Source organism: Triturus cristatus, chromosome 10 (assembly GCF_964204655.1).
Source record: "Triturus cristatus chromosome 10, aTriCri1.1, whole genome shotgun sequence".
Taxonomy (NCBI): Eukaryota; Metazoa; Chordata; class Amphibia; order Caudata; family Salamandridae; genus Triturus; species Triturus cristatus.
Window position 1 is genome coordinate 349,330,517 of NC_140593.1, and position 20,380 is coordinate 349,350,896.

Below are 20,380 nucleotides of genomic sequence, written 5' to 3' on the forward strand. Positions count from 1 at the left end.
TTCTGCTGTTAATTTTTCTATTATAACATAAAGAGGGATGGGTAGAATACTTGTATTAATAAAAGCCACTTTCAATTACTTGGAGCCGTATTACAGTCCATTACTTTTCCCCAATAAGAAGTTCAAGACAAAGACCACCTATATTTCAATAAATGTTCAGATTTTAGAGTAATGCTCAGTTGTCCATGTAGTCCTGAGTTTAAGCAGATGATTCTACTGATTTTTGATTTTTTAAGAGTTAACAGTTTGACAGCTTTTGTAACTAATCTCCTGGATCAGTTTATCATTGAAGCATTTTATACATCCCTGTGGGGATCAGTTTAAGGGTCTCTGTCAGTGCATGCACTTATGCAGACTGAAGAGCACCTGCGCGAGATCTTTGAGCCTCCAACTTTACTTACTAATGTGACTGTTCAACTTGAAAGCTTTCGCCCGTTTCTTGTGCTGGCTACATGTAGTGAGATGGGGAATCTGGGGTTCAGACTGCATTAAGAGAATCTTTTCAAGCTAAATATGATTTGGGATTGAGAATGGTTTGCTTTTGATTGACACGTATGAGGAGTGGATGCCGAAGTTTTAGGTGCAGAGAAACTGTTTCTATTACAGTGTGGTGCTGCCTTTTTTGTGCACATTTTCGAGGACAAATATATTTCAAATGTAGCAGGCTCACATTTTGTAAATGTTTAACATCCAGAATGGATTTCCTACTATTTAGAGTACGAAAACAGGCTTTGGAATTTCAAATGAAATGGAATTTTCTTGCAAAAAGATCACATTTGAAAATGTTATTTAAATGCTGACCAATCACAATGGAATTCCATCAATAATGGTGTCCACTGATTTCTGATAGGCTAGAGAAGGTTATATTTCACTCACTCCACACTGAATGTCCATCCACAATTAAACAATGAATCTACGATATAAACTGTGCTCACTTCATCAGAAACTCGCAAGAGCCAAAGCATCTTAATGCATCAGGCCTAAAATACATGTGGCATCCTACTCACTTTGTGACAAGCAGTTAAAGCAGCACATAAAAAAGAACATATATACATAAATATGCTTAAAAGTTAAGTGGACTACATATGCTTAACTGCTGAAGAAACATTATAAAATGCGAACATTTCATTTAAACCTAGCTGCTATTCAGTGTCTCAACTAGTACTCATTTCAAATTCCTTTGGCCAATTTCACCATTTGAGTCTGAGTACTTGTGAAAATGAGTCATGCTCTCGGGTCATACTTAAGTTCTGGGGATTCAGGATCATCCATCTGCAACTCTTTGCGCATTGATCCTTCTATTTCAGCAGCTAATGAGTCCTATATAAAGAAATAGAAAACAGACAAAGTTTATAACTTGTGCATTATACTCTTTTCAGCAAAATAAACTATTCATTCATAAAAATAATTACATGAATAAGAACTGTGAGTCACCAACATTAATGCAATATGATGTTTTATTAACTAATCCACAAGCAGGGGCAACCTGACTCATAACACACAGCATGAGTTCCCCTTTTCTTTCTGTCTCTATTTCCCTGGATGTGACTGGGCCCGAAATAAATAAAGACAGACAGACAGACAGACACACACACACACACACACACGGTACAGAACTGTTCATCCCATGAGCTGGTAGGGCATATAGTAATTATTTTGTAATTATTAGCAGCTAAAAATCAAAAACAACCACCCGTTGCTTATTAATAAAGTTGGACAGTTCAGTATGTCTTGAAGACATGGGTTTTCAGTAACAAACGGTGTTTATCTGTTTTGTTGCAAAATCACTCTCTTCAATGCTTCCATTAGCGAACGAGTACTCTAAGAAAGAATATTACTTACTAATCTGGAATCCATAAGGCATCCACTTGAACTTCAAGGGGAAAGATATAATAGCATGCAAGCACCACTGCAATTCTCTGAGTGAGGAGGTCACTGAGACAATTCAAGTTATAAAATGGCTGAAGCCTTTCAGTAGCCCAAAATAATTTTCTTTTCCCAGTTTGGGCTCGGCTAGACAGGGGTGTGTGACTAGAACGATGTTAAAGACGCAGTATCTCCAAATTCAAAAGTCAAGAAAGGATGTTTGAAAGCTACCCACAGGCTCATATCATTACTTATTTAGACTTCAAAATACATGCCAAATTCTACAAGGAATTATCTTCAAGTCATGGTTACCCCCTTCACATCCCATTTAAGTATGGTTTCTGAAGGTGCAGTATACCAAATAGCTTTAGAAGAAAGAAAAATACTCCACTGGTGCATGGGGGATACCAAATCTGTGAAATGTGTGTGGTTTGTATTAGAAGAAGCAGAGGGCCACCCACTGGTGCTTTAAATTAATTAGTGGAGTTCCTTCCACCCGCAAACTACAAAATGTTTGAAGACTTAAATAAGAAATGTAGGCTGTTACAACCAAGGTAATATAAATAATCTTATGATAGTCTTGGCTAGAAACAGATACGCATGCAATTTCTGATGTGTCATACAGTAAAGTTAGGTTTGGTAGGAATACCTTCTGGTACCTACAATTTACAAAATGGCCTAAAGCGAAACAGAAACAGAGAAAATGCAGGTGTTGTTGCTTAAAGAAGGGGAGCCGCGTCGCCGCCAAACAACACTTTGTGGGGAATCCAAGTCCCAGAGATCCCAGATGCACGCACCTGGAGGCGCTGACATCACTGCTGTGCGCCCAGGGGGGCCTATTAAACGACTAGCGGCACCCGCTTCGCGGTACGCGCGCGGGCGAACGCCGAGCCAAGGGCGGGACCGTCCTTGCCCGTCATCTCCAGGAAGAGGCAGGACAGGGCTTCCTCCCTTGGCTCTTCTACTCTCGAGGATTCAGTGGAACGTTTCTGGACTTGTGGTCGCTAGTTGTTCCAAAAACTGTGAGTTTTACATGCATAGACATTGCATAGGTTGTATATTGTATATTTACTCACGGAAAATCTATATATATTGCCCAATCAAAAACGTATTTCTGACTACTTAGTTCTCTGTCTTAATGGGTAAAAGGAAATTAACTGCGCGTGCCAACAAGGAGGGTAGGTCACCCAAGAGGGGGCGTAGAAAAATTAGGAAATCCAAAATTGCGCGTAAATCGGCAGCCTAAAATTTTGTATTATATTGTATAGATGAACTATTGGTAGAATGTCAAGATATCTTAGCTCCTCCCTCTAGTACCCCTGTTATTACATCTAAGTCAAGGGAACAGCATTCCACCATCGAACCAGACATAGAGCCTAGCCCTGTTATCAAAACAAAGCAAATTCCATCTATATTCACTTAGCGCACCACACAAAGCACTGCCCCCAAGGTCTTTAAGCCTCTCGAGCATAACATCGATATGCAGCGCGCAACTGAGGAGAATGAAAGGGAGACAGGATTTTTCCCCCCTCCTACTCGAGTCCGATAATAACATTGATAACAGTAGGAATGACATGCACACAACTGTTAATATTCCACTATTTTACCGATTTTCGCTACTTCAAGACCAGACAGAATTAATGGCGGATCGACAGGAAGCAGTGTTGGGAGATAATCCACAGCTTAGTAAGGGTGTCATAGGTACAAATAGCCTGAATGAGGTCCCTGGGGAAAGGGGGGAGATTTCCCGAGTATAGCATCCAACGGAAGAGAATCACACTTGTAAGCTCATTGCCGAATTAAGGGATGAAATTAATTTGCTTAAAACACTAATTTTAGTGCTTTCAAACCAAGTGAAATGCTTGACAACAAGCGAACAACCGACTGCAAAACCCAGTGGTTTGCTCCCTAGCTCTTTAACGGTTCATGCCCCCGCTAAAGCAAATAATTCCTCAGTAGGGCTTATGAGAAATCCAGTTCCCCTAATGTCCATTCAAACATGCCGCCCACTAGTTCATAGAAATATAAGTCCTCCCAGACTAAAGCGGACGGTGAATAGAGATTATAGTACTCTAAGGCAGACTCAGGATCATGGTTCCACCAAGAGCTCTAAGAGTATTTTTTTGACTAACGTGCCCAAGGTTTTATTGGTAGGCAGACAAGAGGACCAACATTCATTACTCAATAAATCAATCCACTGGATTCGAAAAACAAGATGGTGTAGATCTATCATTAGAGACGGTATTCTCTGGGCTAGACGAATATCAAATGGTTCCTCCCCCACAGATTCTATCGAACTTCATTTAAGTGATGAAAATCTAGTCTACTGCTTATTTGCTCTAGAAGCAAGAACTTGCTCCCCAACAACAACCACAAACATCCAGATGAAATACAGTCCCTCTGGTTTAGCACAACCACTTATAAATAGAAGAGCTAGTGTCTTGATGGGGTCCGATTCATCCCTAGCACAGAATGACTGACTGAGGTGTCACGACACCACACCCTGCAAAAACTCTAGTCCTTATGACAAACATCGATCAGGCTCTGGATATATTCCAACTAGAAGGCTCAACAATTACTTCTTTGGCCATAACGCCGCTTCGTTGTTTTGAGCCTTTTGATCCATTGCGTTCTAGTGTGGGAAATGAAACAATATCAAGGTTTGATCAGCAAACCATCTCCCGAGTCCCACAGACGTGCAGACCATTAGAGAGATGCCACCATATTATTCCCCGAGAATTAGAAGAAACAAATACAACACTCAGTATACTGACGTGGAATGTGGCTGGAATAAAATCCAAGAAGCTACTCCCCCACTGGATTGAATATATTGAACAATTTGATGTATGTATTTTACAAGAAACCTGGGCCACTACACCGACTTACAGCCCTGGGTATGTTACTTTATACCAATCGGCTGTTACCGACAGACCAGGAAGACCAGCGGGAGGGCTACAGATCTGGATTAGGATTGATTTGTTATGTACAATAAGAGAGATTAAAATTAATGATCCTAATATACTCGCAACTAGCCTCAGGCGTAGAAATGGTAGGATGGTGGATATTTTTTATGTTTACGCCCGCGGGACCAAGGCAGGCACATGCTCACCAACCCTTCATGCATTAGAAAACACCCTTGAAGACAGGGAGATATCAACACCCATGATAGTTGCAGGAGATTTCAATTGTACGTACGAACCATTATGCACAACAGATGTATCTAAAAGCGACCAGGTAGAGGCATATTGGCATGTTCCCCCCTTGACTTGCCACCAATCAGAAAATGGACACAAACTGTCCTGCAGCTTCAGGCCATAGCTCTTGGTTATGGACTTAGGGCAGCAAATGGCCGTACAAACTCTGACAAGATGGGAGCCAATACCTTTAATAGGACATCTAATATGAGTCACATTGATTATGTACTGATTGATATTAGGTTATGGCCAGAAGTACTGGATATGGTGGCTGGAGAAACAATTGACAGTGACCATAATCCACTTGAGCTTTCCACGACCTCCTTTTGGGGTAAAACCAGTGATATTTCAGAGATAATGCTCTTGTCTAAGGATTTATACCCAACAAATTATATTAGACGATTAAAATGGGCGTGGGTAGCATTGGATACTGACAAGATTGAAGCTATAAATTTAACCTTACAAGAAAATATTGATAGGCTTTACAATAGAGCCGATCAGCAGGATGAGCTTAAAATGGTCACAGATATACACTCGTCCTTTTTTTCACAGTTAGCTTCCCATTTTATTTGTTCGAGATCTAATTGTAAGAAGACGTAAATGTAAATGTAAATTGATACTTGTATAGCGCACTACTCACCCGCAAGGGTCTCAAGGCGCTTGTACGAATACCGCTGTGGAACCCATCCTGGCTTTCCCTGTGAGGCGTCCACTCCTGGGCACCCCCAAGGCAGAGGCCAGGCATGCTTAGCGTTGTGGGGGCCGTTGTGGAGATTAAGCAAGCTATTGCCCAGAGTTGCAGAGTGGGACTCAATGATTGGAATAGGCACCGAGGCGAGAATTATCAGGTCCGTGGAATTTTTTAGCCCAAGACCCACCGAGGCGGGGAATTGAACCCTGGTCCCGGGCTAGACCTCTGCATCAGGGTCTGACGCTCTAATCATTGAGCCACACATCTGCTAACTTTCATTATTCCTGGTTTAACAAAAAATGTAGGGAGGCACGGTCACTTCTGGCAGCTGAGATTAAAGCCAAAATCTATACTAATATAAGTTCAGTTAGAAGAACGTATAAGAAAGTTCAGAGGGAAGCCAAAAGGGAACATATGGAGGATCGCTGGCAACAGATCAATGCCGCTTGTAAATTGAAAGATCAAAAGTAATTTTGGCTTCTTGTAACAAGGTGAGACGCTGAGAGACCGAGTTCAACCACTAATAATATCACAGCGGCAGCCTGGTTTGACCACTTTTCCGGAATTTATACTGGAACAGGAGCGTCCTCTCCTGGAGGCACTTCTTTAGACTTAACTAACTTACAGGCCAACCGTAACTTTTACTCTGCAGCAGATATTACTGAAAGTATTAGCTCTATACTTAAAAATAAAGCATCAGGCCCAGATGGAATACCTAGTGATGTTTTTCTAGCCGATATTCCTAAATGGTCTAATTATATGTGGTTACTAGCCAATGGTATAGCTACTGGGGCCCCTATACCCCCTTCTTGGCAAGGAGCGGAGGTCATCCCGGTCTACAAGAAGGGGGATCGATCGCTGCCCTCAAACTACAGACCGATAAGTTTGATAGATGGGGCGCAGAAAGTTTGTTCTCGTGACCTGCTTATTAAAATTACCAATTGGATGGAAGGGAATGGCATATTATCCCCCTTGCAAGCAGGGTTCAGGAAAAAGGTTAGCACTATCAATCAGGTTTTTCGTTTTACCCTTTTGGCCTGGAAGTCTGTGACATTGGAACAGGGCAGTCTTTACACTGCTTTTATTGACTTGAGGTCAGCTTTTGACCTTATTCCAAGGGCTACACTTTGGCAAGTACTACATAATCAGGGGCTCCCTCACAACATTCTGGCACTTCTAATAAGCCTTCACGAGGGAAATTATGCTAAGGTACGATGGGGAGACAAAATGCAACTGACAGACCCAATAAAGGTTGTAAGGGGGGGGGGGGGGTGAGGCAGGGCTGCGTTCTAGCCCCCACCTTATTTTCACTTTTTGTAAATGGGGTGGTGAATTATTTAGCGGAAGTCCACGCAGATGCCCTTCATTGAGGAGTGTTAAAATAGAGCACATTGCTCTTTGCGGACGACACGCTATTAGTTTCTAAAACCCCAAGTGGCCTTCAACTGCTATTAGATCACTTCATGTCTTTCTGTGAGATGAGAGGATTAGAAGTAAATACCTCAAAGACAAAACTTTTGTTAATGAACCCCCATAAATCGTTTAAAGGGAAACTATTATTGGGGGGGATTCCGCTGGAAAGCGTGGATTCCATTGTATATCTTGGTACAACCCTCACTGAAAAAATTGAATGGAAACAACATATTTCGAAGCGAATTCTACAGCAGAGGAAGACTTCTGGGCCTATAATCTTAGAACACAGGTCATCACAAACTAGACCGATTGCAGCACCATTACAGATATATGACCAGAAGGTGGTTGGCTCTGCTCTCTATGGGGCTGAAATCTGGGGATTTGATAATTTGGAGGGCCTGCTTCTTACAGAGAACAAATTCCTAAGATCACTCTGCTCACTTCCCCAGAGTACCCCGCTCACTCCTTTACGACTAGATCTGGGAAGAACTTCAATAATGGATAAAGCGAGGCTTCGACCTCTTCTCTTTTGGCTCTGCATTAAAAAAACACCTGAGCTTGTCCACTATTTGATTGCTATCGAGGAGGTTTTTAAGCTGGATCGTTTTAAAACAAAATTGGCTGGTTCTGTAACAACAAAACATTGCTTTTTTAACCCCTTCGATGCTGCGCAGATTCCGCCGCTGTGCTGACGGAATCTTGCGCGGGTGTGCTCATGACGGAATGGTTCCGTCATGAGCACAGCTCAACCGTGGGTCATGACGGAACCATTCCGTCATGAGCACCGAAGGGGTTAAATAGGCCTGGGAAACCTTTGGGAAGAAAAGGACTCTAGCTTACTGCCCAGCAGAGAGTGGGTCAAGTCCTACTACTGGAAATGGGTGGCAGAGAGAACAGTCACACAAGTGAAAGGAGGTCGACTCACGATAGAATTTATGGAGTTTAAGATGGTTGGTGTGTATGAGCCCTACATGGACTTCATCACTGTCCCGCATGAGAGGAAGTTATTTATCCAATTTAGATTTGGATGTCTCCCCTTAAACTCCCTTACCGCGTCATGGAATAGGGGCTCCCAAGCTAAATCAACCAATTGCCCATGTTGCCCCGAGACAGAGGAGACGACTAAGCACATTCTCTTTGCATGCCCTCTGTATAAAAACCCAAGAACTAAATGGTTAGCCCCTGCTTGTAGGCAACTAGGAACCCGCAGTCATCCTCAGGAAAGATACAAGGCCACAAATAGTATGTGCAATGGCCAAATTCCTGGGGAGGTTCTGGTTCATTAGGAGGCAGAAGCTAAAATGAACTGAGCATATCATTAGAGTAAGTATCACTCCTCACAAAGTATCCAGTCCGCACTCGATGTCTTATGATCAAGTCACTATATGACTCATGTTTAAATTACAGAGAACTATGCAATACTATATTTCTGCTAATTATGCACTAGCACTTTATGTACCTTTTATGTGTTTTTAGCTTGTATGGTTTTATTATCTTGAAAGCCAGTTCTTTTAACGTGTCTTTTAGTTTTTAATGGCTCGGGTTTTAATATGCTTTGTTGCTGTATAAATATTGTCATCTATCTTGGCTTACAATTTCTATTATGAAAATCTTGTTTTGACTACCATACATTTGTACGCCTATGCACTTTGATGGTCTTAACAACCGAATAAAGTTTGATGATGATGGCTTAAAGAAAGAAAGAAAAGATTAGGAAGAAAAAGTGGTAAGTGCTCTGGGGCACCTAGCAAAGAGAATAGCACATGATGCTGTCACACACTACCTATTTCTTATTCAGAAACAAGTCAACTCTACATTTTTCTTTAAGGAAAAGCCGTGTGCACTCTCATGAAGACATAGCTCCTGTGATTCTCAACTTCCAATACTTGAAGGAGTGAGTACTTTGCTATTTCTGTCCACTTTGTAATTCAGGTTTAGCAATGTTTGAAATATCACTGAGGTTCTCGTCCCTCTTTAACCTGCCATTGTTCTGGGTGGTTCTACATTACAAATTATAGTTATATACAGACATATCAGTTAAAGAACCTTCTTCTCTACAGTATGGGGATATTTCAACTCACATAAGAATCCCGTGACTCTACAGACAAATGAGGCCTACAGATGTGTCCCGTTATATAGTCACCGAACTGTAAGGTGACTTGCAATATTCTTTTAACCTACGGCAGAGTGTATTCTTCCTCATGAGCATGACATTACCATTTCCACAACAAAATGAAACCCTTAGACTCTTGTGATTTAAGATAGAAGAGTGATTTCCTATTTTAGTTTGCAAAGGTCAGTTTTCTCTTCGCTAGAGAAAAAACTGCTGAATGGAATTACACCATATTTAGCACAAAGGTAGAACTTCACTCAGAAAGTATGTGATTTTGGGGATTTGGTCTGAATCCGCTCAGACAGTTTGGAGACATTTGCGTTTAAAGAGGAGCTCGGGTTGGCATGAACTAGGGTTAGCCATCTAACTCACTACAGAGACCCAGGGTCTCTTCAACTCATCTTTCCATGGATATATTACTTTTACAGGTGTCTGTATACCGGTCTGTTTGTTCTCTTACCAATATAATCTGAGTATTTGTCTGCAGAGTTTATAAGAAGTCAGCTTTTGCGATTCTGAATTACACTGTACAGTAGGCCTATTTCCTTTCATAAACATAATATCAGTTTGATACATGTCAAGAGCAATCTCCGCCTTGAAATTAAAATACTATGCAAATTTTTTGTTTGGCTATCTTTGAAACAGCCAAACCAGAATAATGAAACCTGAACTTTTTTGACACTCTCACATTACCCAAGTGCACCACTTATGTCCAAAGTGCTGTATTTCTCAGCCACAGAATTTAGAAACAAACACACAGAGGAAACGGTAAGCATCATGACCAGCTGATCTCACCACTCACCTGCCCAATGTTGCCACCTATTCTTCAGTGAGGCAGTGATGATATATCACTCATCTTGGAACCTCAGATATGACCTAACGACTCCCTGGTCCCTCTGGGTGTGAGCCCGCAAGCCATGGGGAGAATCCACGGCCACTACCTCCCATCCCAGAAAAGAGGCCTCTCACTGATCCACCACACTGGTTCCTCCCGCATGCACATTTACCAATCGTGATGCCGGCATCAAGCAACTGAATAGCGAGATGTAGAAGCCAAGGTCATTCGGGGGAGAATTCTTGGAAGGGGCATTTGAACGGTGAGACCCTTCCCAGAAGTTCAACCACAGTTTCTGGGTACCTCTTCAAACAGTATTACTTAGCAGTAGGTGACTGACTTACTTGAAAAAAAGCAACAGTGCTCTGACTTGCGGGCATCAAGAAGAAGAAAGGAAAGCACATTGGATTAGGGAACACAGTTGCATTCGAATGGTACAGAAAGTAGAATGAACTTATATGACAACATGAAACAAATTGACAACTGGACTGAAAATACATGGACAGTTAGAGCCAAATACTCTAGCACTGTCCCAAACTTAATGGCCATCTCTCTTATGATTGATAAAATCAAATCAGTCTGCACCCTCGTTTACCCTGCTTTGTAGACTTTCAGGTGGCCTTCAACTCAGACCCGAGAACACTCCTATGGGCAAAACTGGATGCACTAGGGATTCAACAAAACCCTTCTTAAGGCAATTATGGAGCTTCACACAAACACATGGTCGCGCATGACAGGAGCATTGTCTCCAGAAAAATCTCTAAAGCAAGGATGCAAACACGCCCCACTTCTCTTTAACCTTTTCCTGGCTGGCCTGGCAACCTTATTAAAAGCCCTCTCAGCTCACCCACCTAAAATTGAAGGAAAGCAATTGGGCCACTTGCTTTATGCAGAGGACGCTCTCCTCATGAGTTGGACAAAAATAGGCCTTTATCGACTGTTTAACACCCTTCAAACATACTCTGTTAAGAACCATCTCGTGGTGAACCTACAAAAGACCAAAACTATGATCAAAGGCAACAAAATCAACAAGGTGGGTGAATGGGTTCTGAATGGCAGCAAGACCCCTAAAGACAACACCTATATGCATCTGGGTGTCTTAATTGACAGCTGAGGAACTTTCCTGCCCCATAAGAAATACATCCGGAACAGAACAGAATCTCTCCAGTATGGCATTGTAAAAGTGTCAAAGCACTTGTTTAGACCCTCTTTGAGGCCTCTGCTAGAGCTGATCAGGACAAAACTGATTTGAACCCTCTCATATGGCTCCGAAGCCCTGCGTGATAGGGACACACAGCTTCTTGACAGCTCGGTCTCAAGTACATATAGGAAGGTCTTCAAATTACCACTTGTGGCATCCCTGTCCCAAATATGGCTGGGGATTCACCAGCCAAAAAGAAATGCACCAGGGGTCATAAGTAGAACTCTGTCACAAAGTCCACAGCTCGAAGGGGGGGAGGGGTTCGCAGGTTCCAGTCCATCAAGAAGGGGGTCTGTCGAAGAACCAGGTTTTGATGTTTCTTGCGAAGATGGGGAGCGATGTTATCTGTCCGAGGTGGAGCGGAAGGTCGTTCCAGGCTCTGGCCGCGCAGAAGGAGAAGGAGCAGCCTCCGGATCTGGTCTTTCTGGTGTGGGGGACCACGCCGTAGGAGAGCTGGGCTGATCGTAGGGTTCTTTGAGGTGAGTGGAATTTGAGTTGACTATTCAGGTATGCTGGTCCGGTGTCGTGGAGGGCCTTGTGAGCGTGGGTAGCATCTTGAAGGTGACTCAAGCTTTGATGGGGAGCCAGTGGAGTGTGCGCAGGTAATGGGAGATGTGGCAGTGTCTTGGCAGGTTGAGGACCAGTTTTGCGGCGGCGTTTTGGATGTTCTGTAGCTAGCGGGTGAGGTTTTTGTTTATTCCGGCATAAAGTGCGTTGCCGTAGTCGAGCCTGCTGGTAACCAGGGCGTGCGTGACAGTCTTTCTGTGTTCGAGGGGGATCCATTTGAAGGTCTTATGTAGGAGGCGGAAGGTGTGGAAGCAGGAGGACAAGATGAAGTTGATCTGGCGGTCCATTTTGAGCTCTGAGTCCAGGATGATTCCCAGGTTGCATGTGTGGTCCGTGGGGCTGGGCGGGCTTCCGAGGGCGGGGGGCCACCAGGTGTCGTTCTAGGCGTCTGGGTTTGGGCCAATGATGAGTACTTCCGTTTTGTTGGTGTTTAGTTGTAGGCAGCTATTTTTCATCCATTTGGCGACGGCTTCCATGCCTTCTCGAAAGTTGTGTCTGGCGGTGTTGGGTTCGTTGGTCAGGGAGAGGATGAGTTGGGTGTCGTCTGAGTATGACACAATGTTGAGTCCGCAGGTTCTGACGATGGGGGCAAGCAGAGCCATGTAGACGTTGAAGAGCGTAGGGCTGAGGGATGACCCCTGGGGGACTCCGCAGGTGGTAGGTGTAGGGTCCGAGAGGAAAGGGGTGAATCTGACCCGCTGCGTTCTGCCGGAGAAAAGGAGCGGATACAGTCGAGGGCCTTGTCCTGGATCCCTGCATCATGGAGTCTGCGTATTAGGGTGCGGTGAGAGACTGTGTCGAATGCCGCAGAGAGGTCGAGGAGGATGAGGGCTGCTGTTTCTCCTTTCTCCAGAAAGGTACGGATGTCGTCTGCTGCGGCGAGGAGGGCGGTTTCCGTACTGTGGTTTTTTCTGAAGCCGGATTGGGAGGAGTCGAGGATGTTGTGCTCTTCGATGAATGTGGCGAGTTGGCAGTTGATGGCTTTCTCGATGACTTTTGCTGGGAACAGGAGCAGGGAGATGGGTCTGTAGTTTTTGAGGTTGGTGGGGTCCGCCGAGGGTTTCTTCAGGAGGGGGTTGATCTTAACGTGTTTCCAGTCGTCAGGGAACGAGGCGGTTGCCAGGGAGCGGTTGATGGTGTGGCAGAGCATGGGTGTGATTGTGTCGGCGGCTCTGTTGAAAATGTGGTAGGGGCAGGGGTCCGGGGGGGGCCCCGGAGTGGATTGACTTCATCATCTTCAGTGGTGAGGGCTGTCCAGTTGTCGATCACTGGCTTCAGGGTGTCGGGTGGTTGGTGATGGTTCAGTGTGTTGGTTGTCTTCGTCGAAGTTGTCGTAGATGCTCTTGATTTTGTGGTGGAAAAAGGTGCTGAGTTTGTCGCAGAGGTCTTGTGAGGGAGGGATGTCGGTGGACTCGCTGGTGTGTTGGGCGAACTCCTTGATGATGTTGAAGAGTTCTTTGCTGTTGTGTGCATGAGTGAAGATTCTGTCTTCATATTTGAACTGCAGTTTATCATGTATCGACTGGGCAAGTTGTCAACTTTAGACTTGGCCCCAAGCTGGCGCAACCCGGAGGGCAGAAAACAATGTAGGCTATGTAACTATCGAAGGGAGTCAAATGAACACATAAAATGCACCTGTCCAGCTCTATAGATAGAAAGCAGATACTGGCTCAAACAAATTATTTTAACAAAAGGGATTCAAACGTGATCTAGTCCCTATAAGTCACTGATTATAGCTATTAGCTCGCTTTGTTAAATTCCTGATTAATGCAGGAAAGAAAGTCAGTGCTCATTCGGCAGTGCCCCCTTGGACCTTTCACATGAAGCCAGCCAATCCAATTCAGCTATTGGACAGCCAAATCACAGATCCCTATTTGTGCCTTGATTTCATGATCTATTGGCAAATTATGCAGTTTTACAAGGCGTAGTACTTCGGTGAATTACTTGGTGAATTACTTCACCATCTTTTTAATGTCATTTTATAAAAATGGTTTTTTAGTGACTGAGCATCTATCAATAAATAATAATTAAAAAATTCTCGAGCACTGGGACATGGAAAAGTAAAGAGTCAGAAACTAGGTCAGGAAGACAATAATAAGCTCACTGAACAAGTAGAAAAATATGTAAAACTTAAGACAATAAATACATTGACACAGACTGAACATGCATTGACATTTACTTTAGAAATGCATGAGCAGTCTGAAATGGAGAGGCTGGAAACTCAAGCGAGGAGAGACAGAATCTAGGTCAAGAAGGCAAGGGTCTGGCAACAGAAACAAAGAGAATGATATACTTACTGGGAAAAATCTCACAGTGAATAGGAAAATATCTGCATGAACACTGCAACTCAAACTGCTTATCACACTTAACTGGTATGGGAAGAGACTGCAAGATCCGACCATTCTCGTTAAGTCCTCACTGTTAGGAAAGCCCACTATAACTCAAACACAAGAACATCTGCTGACGCTCACATGGGTCTGGTGTAAAGTTGCAACATCCTTCGTACGGAGGTTCTTCAACTGGAAAAATCCAAACCCTTAAGGCAATGACTCCCAACAGCATCAAAGGGATAAGGAAAATATAATGCTTACTTTACAAAAACAACTTAATATACATACAACACACACTTTAATCACTCCTCTGCTATTAAATGTGCATAGTCATCTTTCCTGCATGCTAAGTAATTTCCTCTACAGCAACCACAGTTTTGAAGACAAAACAAATAGCAATGCATCACTCTCCTAACCAAATTTACTCTTGCCAACTGCTATGACTGTCCTTGCTCTGTCGAAGTTGCCCTTTCAATGAAGACCAGAAAGTACATCTACAACCCAGTACCAATGGTAAACTAAAAAGGAATGTATTCTATAGTACTTATTCAGTTAGTTATTTATTTAGTTTTTATTTATACTGAATCGCACACCAACAAGGTTGCCTTAGCGCGTTTGCAGTGGGACTGATTTGGATGGTGTGTGTGTATGATGTGGTCTATTTGGGTAATGTTTTGATAATTTGCCTGAACACTAGAGCTGTGCTCATATTGTGTTTTTTCACGTGACTACGAAATAAAAAAGAATTATATTATTGACGCTTAAGCATCAGATACTGGTGGATGGACAGAGAAAGTGTGAGTACAGTGTGGTCTATGTTGAAGTGTTTTGGCATAGCATGTGTATTGGGGAGACTGGTAAACAGTGTTGCAGCCTGCGAATAGCTGCTCCTGCATTCGGATGTAAGAGAAGAGTGTGAGAAAGACATGGTCATGTATGCATGTGGTTCCCTGCCAATTATAAATTTGTCTGATATCATACAGTGGAAAAACATTGAATATGGGCACAGAGTGCCCAGAGGTAAAGCATGCTCCCACTGGTGTGGCATGCTTGCATCAACTAGTATATGCTCTTGGGACAGCGCAATTTAGTACTCCACACAGTTGTATGCAAATTATACTCAAAGTATTTAACAATATTGTTAGAAATTGGAGTCTCCGTTTGGCAGGTTTGTACCCTGTCCAAGTAGGGCCCCCTTCCTTCCAGTCAGGGTAAGGGGATTTACACTTCTAAAATACTCCTACTCACCAGCTTGGTAGCTTGGCATGAGCAGTCAGGCTTATCTCAGAGCAACGCATTTGCACATGACACACAGTAATACAGTAAAAACACTATAAAAGGAGCTATCACAGGGTCGTGAGCAAACAAATCCAACCGTTCAGGCCGACCACGAGGTCGCGGGCAAGCTAGAGTGTCATGAAGACCGGCACACAGTGCCCTGGAAATGTAGGGCGTCGTGGACCTTGAGATGAGCTCCAGAGAAGCAGCGTTGATTCGGAGGTCGGTGCAGGAGTCGTTGGGCCCTTGAAGTCACACACATTGCAGATAGAACTCCGTGAGGTTGAAGTCAGGAGCACTGGTTTCGGCAGGCGTAGGGGCTGCCGTGCGCAGTGGAGCGGTGAGGCTTGCGGTGCCCCATAAGGTCGCGGTGCAGGCAGCGCCTTGGTGAGGACGTCCAGTGGCGTCGGTGAGACCAGAGCTGTGTTGCAAAGTAGGGCAGTGCTTGTTGCGATACTGACAGGTCACGGTGCTAGCAGCGTCGTCGTCATTGCTGAAGCGATGTCGTCAGAAGACCCAAGGCTGCGGTGTGAAGTGGGGCAATGCGGTATGCGGGGCCTACAGGTCGCTGTGCAGGCAGCAGCATTGGTTGACGATGTGGAGTCAATGGCACTGGCGTTGGTAGACTAAGGCTGCAGTATTGGACAGGGCGGTGCAGTGCTTCGTATACATTTGTGTGCTCCCAGGCCACGGAGCAGGCAGAGGCGTCGTTGTCAGCTTGGAGTGTTGTCGTCGGTGAGCCCAGGGCGGCGATGTGAAGCGAGGCGGTGCAGTGTGCAGTGCCCGCAGGTCATGGTGCAAGCAGCGGCTCGGTGAGACCAGGGTTGTGGTGCGAAGTGTGGCGATGCTCGTTGCAGTGCCAAGAGGTCAGAGAACCGGCAGAGGCATTGTTCACAGCGTCGGTGTTGGACTTGGCCCTTTTTGCAGGGTCACCCCTGAACTTTTTGCCTCCCCCCTGTATTTTCTCTGACCTGTTTCTGTTGGTTTTATGACTCTGGGCACGTTACCACTGCTGATCAGTGCTAAAGAGCATATGCTCTCCCTATGGTAAATTGATGCATGGATTAGTGACTCCATGATTGGCTTGATTGGTTTACTTGTCAGACCCTAGTACAGTGCACTGCATGTGCCCAGGGCTTGTAATCAATGCTGCTGGTGGGCTTGCAGCACTGGTTGTGCTCCCCGGAGCAGCGTGTAAAGTGTGTCTCAGGTCTGCCATTGCAGAGCCTGTGCGCAGTCTGGTACTGCCATGCTGACTGGGCAAGTGCACCCACTTGCCAGTCCCTAAACCTGTCCATTTATACATATTAGTCACCCCTATGGTAGGCCCAAGGGCAGGGTGCATTGTAGGTAAAAGGTAGGACATGCCCTGGTGTGTGTGGCTTGTCCTAATAGTGAATTACAGCCATTTTCGTTTTTCACTATTGCAAGGCTACCTGTTCTCCTTAGGCCAGAATGGGCAGTTTGATTATTACATTTTATAATCCTAACTGACTAAGGGAACATGGTAGAAATTAGAGTTTAGTATGCCTGAACTCAGAATGTTAAAACCAACTTCACTAAAAGATGTATTTTATCATTCTGTGTTTGAAAATCCCACTTTTAGAAAATAGGCATTTTCTTGTCTAACCATACAAACCTGCCTCTGCTAGGCTGTGTATTCCTTGTCTGCAGTTTGAGTGACAGGGGCTGGGGGATTCCAGGAGACAGGGTGAGTCAACACAAGGCTGAATAGAGAGATCTGCATCTAGATGGGTGGGAGGGGTGCACCTGGGACCTGAATAGGGCTGAGCCTTCCCTCCACAATGCTGGCTCCACCTCCTGTGGTGTGTCTGATGTCCCTGCCCTGCACTGCACTGTGAAAGGAAAGTAGAAGATATGTCAACAAAGTGCTCCAGGACTGACCAGAACTGGTTTGGACTAGGCAAAGGCCACTCTGCCTTCAGAGAACAAAGGGAAAATGAGTATAAATATTGGGACCCAGACCCAAGAACTTTAGATCAGTTCTGGGAATCAAGACAAACCTTTGCTGAGGAGAAAAACCAGGAAGCTGAAGGAGGAGACTACCCCTGTGCTGTGTGTTTGGGGGTTGGCCTGCAGTGGTTGCTTCATTACCAGAGAGAGGAGAAAAGGACTGAGTGTGCTTTCTATCAACTTGAAGAAGAATCTCCAAGGGCTTGAACTAGAGCTTGCCTCCTGCCTGAAGTCTCAGGGATACAAGACTTCACCAACTAGCTCACCCCTGAATTCCCTTGCTGGGAATTGAAGTGCCTGCTGTTGTGCTGGGCCTTCTGAAAGACTGCGTGTCGCTGGGAGCTGGAACCGCGACGCAACAACGAGAAGGGTGTCGCAGCCGCTGTCATCGCATCACCGAGGAAGCGAGCCGCCGCTGCCATCATCGCATCGCTGAAGCGCGGCGCATCGCCGGAGAAGCGGGACGCAGGGCCTGTCGCGGCTCCAAAGATCATTGAGTCGCCGCACGGCCGTCGGGCGTGCACGCATCACACCAACGTTGTCGCATCGCAACCAAGACACCATTTAGTTGCATCGGACGGGAGAAGAGTATCGCATCGAGGTGCCAGCGTGTCGCATCACACCGGAGAGCAGTAAGAAACCGACGCATAAACCCCCCACACAGTAAGGAAGCGAGCATTAACTTCCCTGTGCAGCAGTAAGGAACCGACGCAGCCACTCCCCTGCGTGAAAGGACCCGACGCATCACCTTCCCTGCAACCCTTTTGTTTTCTTTGCGCTACGCATCTAAGGTACATTGAGAGTAAAGTGTTGCATTTACAACTTGAGAGAACTGAGCTATTTTATAACATTTGAGAGAATATTTTTGAGTACAGTATTGTGGATTTTTGTCGTTTGGTCTTGTGTTAAGTCTATATAAAAATACTTATTTTTATAATACAACCTGTGTGGTGTTCATTTGTAGTGTTGTCACTGTATTACTGTAGGTGTTGACAAATGCTTTACACACTGCCTCGGAGATAAGCCTGCCTGCTCGTGCCAAGCTACCAAGGGGGTGAGCAGGGGTTATTTTAGGAGTGTAGCTCCTTACCCTAACTAGACGAAGGGTCCCTATTTGTCACAGGTACCTACCTATGCCAACTAGAGCCCCCCCAAATCTAACATTGGTGGTCAGCGGTGAGGATATGGACTTGCATTTGTGATTCATATACAGTGATTGGTGTACACTACTAGTGAGTGCAGACCATAACGCGACCACATACTTTGAGAGAATTTTTCCTTGGAACTTCTTTTCTATTTTTGATTCCTGAGAACTGCCAGTCTTTTTGCTACCATGAGCAAGTCAGCATCCATAGTATATGTAGACATTATGTTGGAAGAAGAGAGAATTGATACTTATACTGTGCCTCATCTCAAAGCTTTGTGCAAGAAATTTAAAATCTCTGTGAAAGGCCTCACCAAGAAAGAGGAATTCCAAAAGGCGCTGAGGACCTGGATGGAATCTAGGAATGCCCCTGAGCATCCTGAGGAGCCAGCAGTGGAGGCAGAGGATTTAAATGGGCAGCTTGAGGGGCCAGTGGGCCTAGCTGGAGGTTAAACACCTTCAGGGGTGGGCAGCAGTGTTTCTTCCAAAGGATTGTCCCCAGGAGAGCTGGAGGACAGAGCAAAGGAGAGGATGCATAAGTTGGAGCTGGCTATGCTCAAAATGAATGGTCAGAAAGACATACAGACCAAGAAACTAGAGCTTGGGATGGAATTAGAAATGAAGAAGTTAGCCTTACAGGAAAAGAGAATGCATTTTGAGCATGAGAGAATCATGAGGGAGTTGGAGTTGAAAGCAAGGAGCTTAGGGATTCCTCCCTCTGGTGGCAGCAAAATTGTATTATTGAGTGCTGAGGAAGTAGTGCACACACCCAGAGAGGTGGCGTCTGACTTGGAGGGGGTTGATTTACGCCAGGAGGATCAAGGACGTGCGGTAACTCCGGTGGTGCACAGTGTCCCTGAGATAGATTGGGGAACTGGTTCAGAGGTTCATGGTCCTAGTGGTGGGAGGGACATTCCACTGACTATAGATGAGAGGAGCAGGTAGGGGGGTTCCCCCAGGGTTGAAGTCCTGGTGTATGAGTGTGGAGACCGCCCAGAAGAGTGTGGGTTGAGTGACAGAGACAGTCAGATACTGTCTTGCCAACCTCAGGAGAGTGGTGTGGAGTATGTGTGCAAGGCACTGGATGGGGAGGTGAAGGATAGTTTGGTTAACCCTTGTGAGGGGCTATGTGATTCAATTATGGGAGAGCATATTGTAAGTCCCTGTTTTCCAGAGCTATGCCAACACCTGTTGGAGAGTGAGTTCTCTGACCCCAAGGAACTCACATTGGAGGCAGACCTCTGGCTGCGTGCAAGAGGGTCTGAAGAGGCATTTGGGAGTGATCCTAAAAGGAGTGGCTTAGGTATCTTCTGGACCTGTGTGGTGGAAGAGGTTCAGAGTAGCCCAGCTAGGTCCCGGTGTAGTGGCTTACGTCCTGTCTCAGTGGAGACGGAGTGAGTGTGGGGCTCCATGTCGCAAGGTGCCCGAAACTCAGTCTCAGGGCCTGGATGGTTCTTTAAGGGAACACCAGGTGGGGAGCCTAGTCTGTCCTGATGGGCCGTCCGTTAAGGGGGATCCCCTAATGTCTGGTGAACTGGCAGTGTCTGTAAGCAGGCTTCCACCACTTCTGGTGTCTGGCAGTGCCACTCCTAAGTGGAGGGTGCAGAAGTCCAGGTTGAGGGGTAAGAGGGGGATAGAGTCCCCAGTGTAAGAACCAGTGGGTCAGGGGCCAGCCAGAAGGGCTGAGTCTCCTAGCAGTGACCATGGTGACACAACTTCTGTCCTGGGGGGTCTTCACGCACTGTCAGATGGACAGGTGTTGGGAGATCTGCAC

General features: G+C 45.2%; 1 protein-coding gene across 9 annotated transcripts in view; it reads right to left on the minus strand.

The window, feature by feature from the left end:
* The window catches only part of TRAK1 (trafficking kinesin protein 1), a 561,749-nt gene that overhangs the window by 109,278 nt on the left and 432,091 nt on the right, over positions 1 to 20,380 (minus strand). For all 9 annotated transcript variants that reach the window (XM_085631561.1, XM_085631564.1, XM_085631563.1 and 6 more), the window contains one exon: positions 1,244 to 1,320. In XM_085631561.1, coding sequence (XP_085487687.1) covers positions 1,244 to 1,320 — 77 coding nt within the window. The remainder of the gene's footprint in view (positions 1 to 1,243; positions 1,321 to 20,380) is intronic.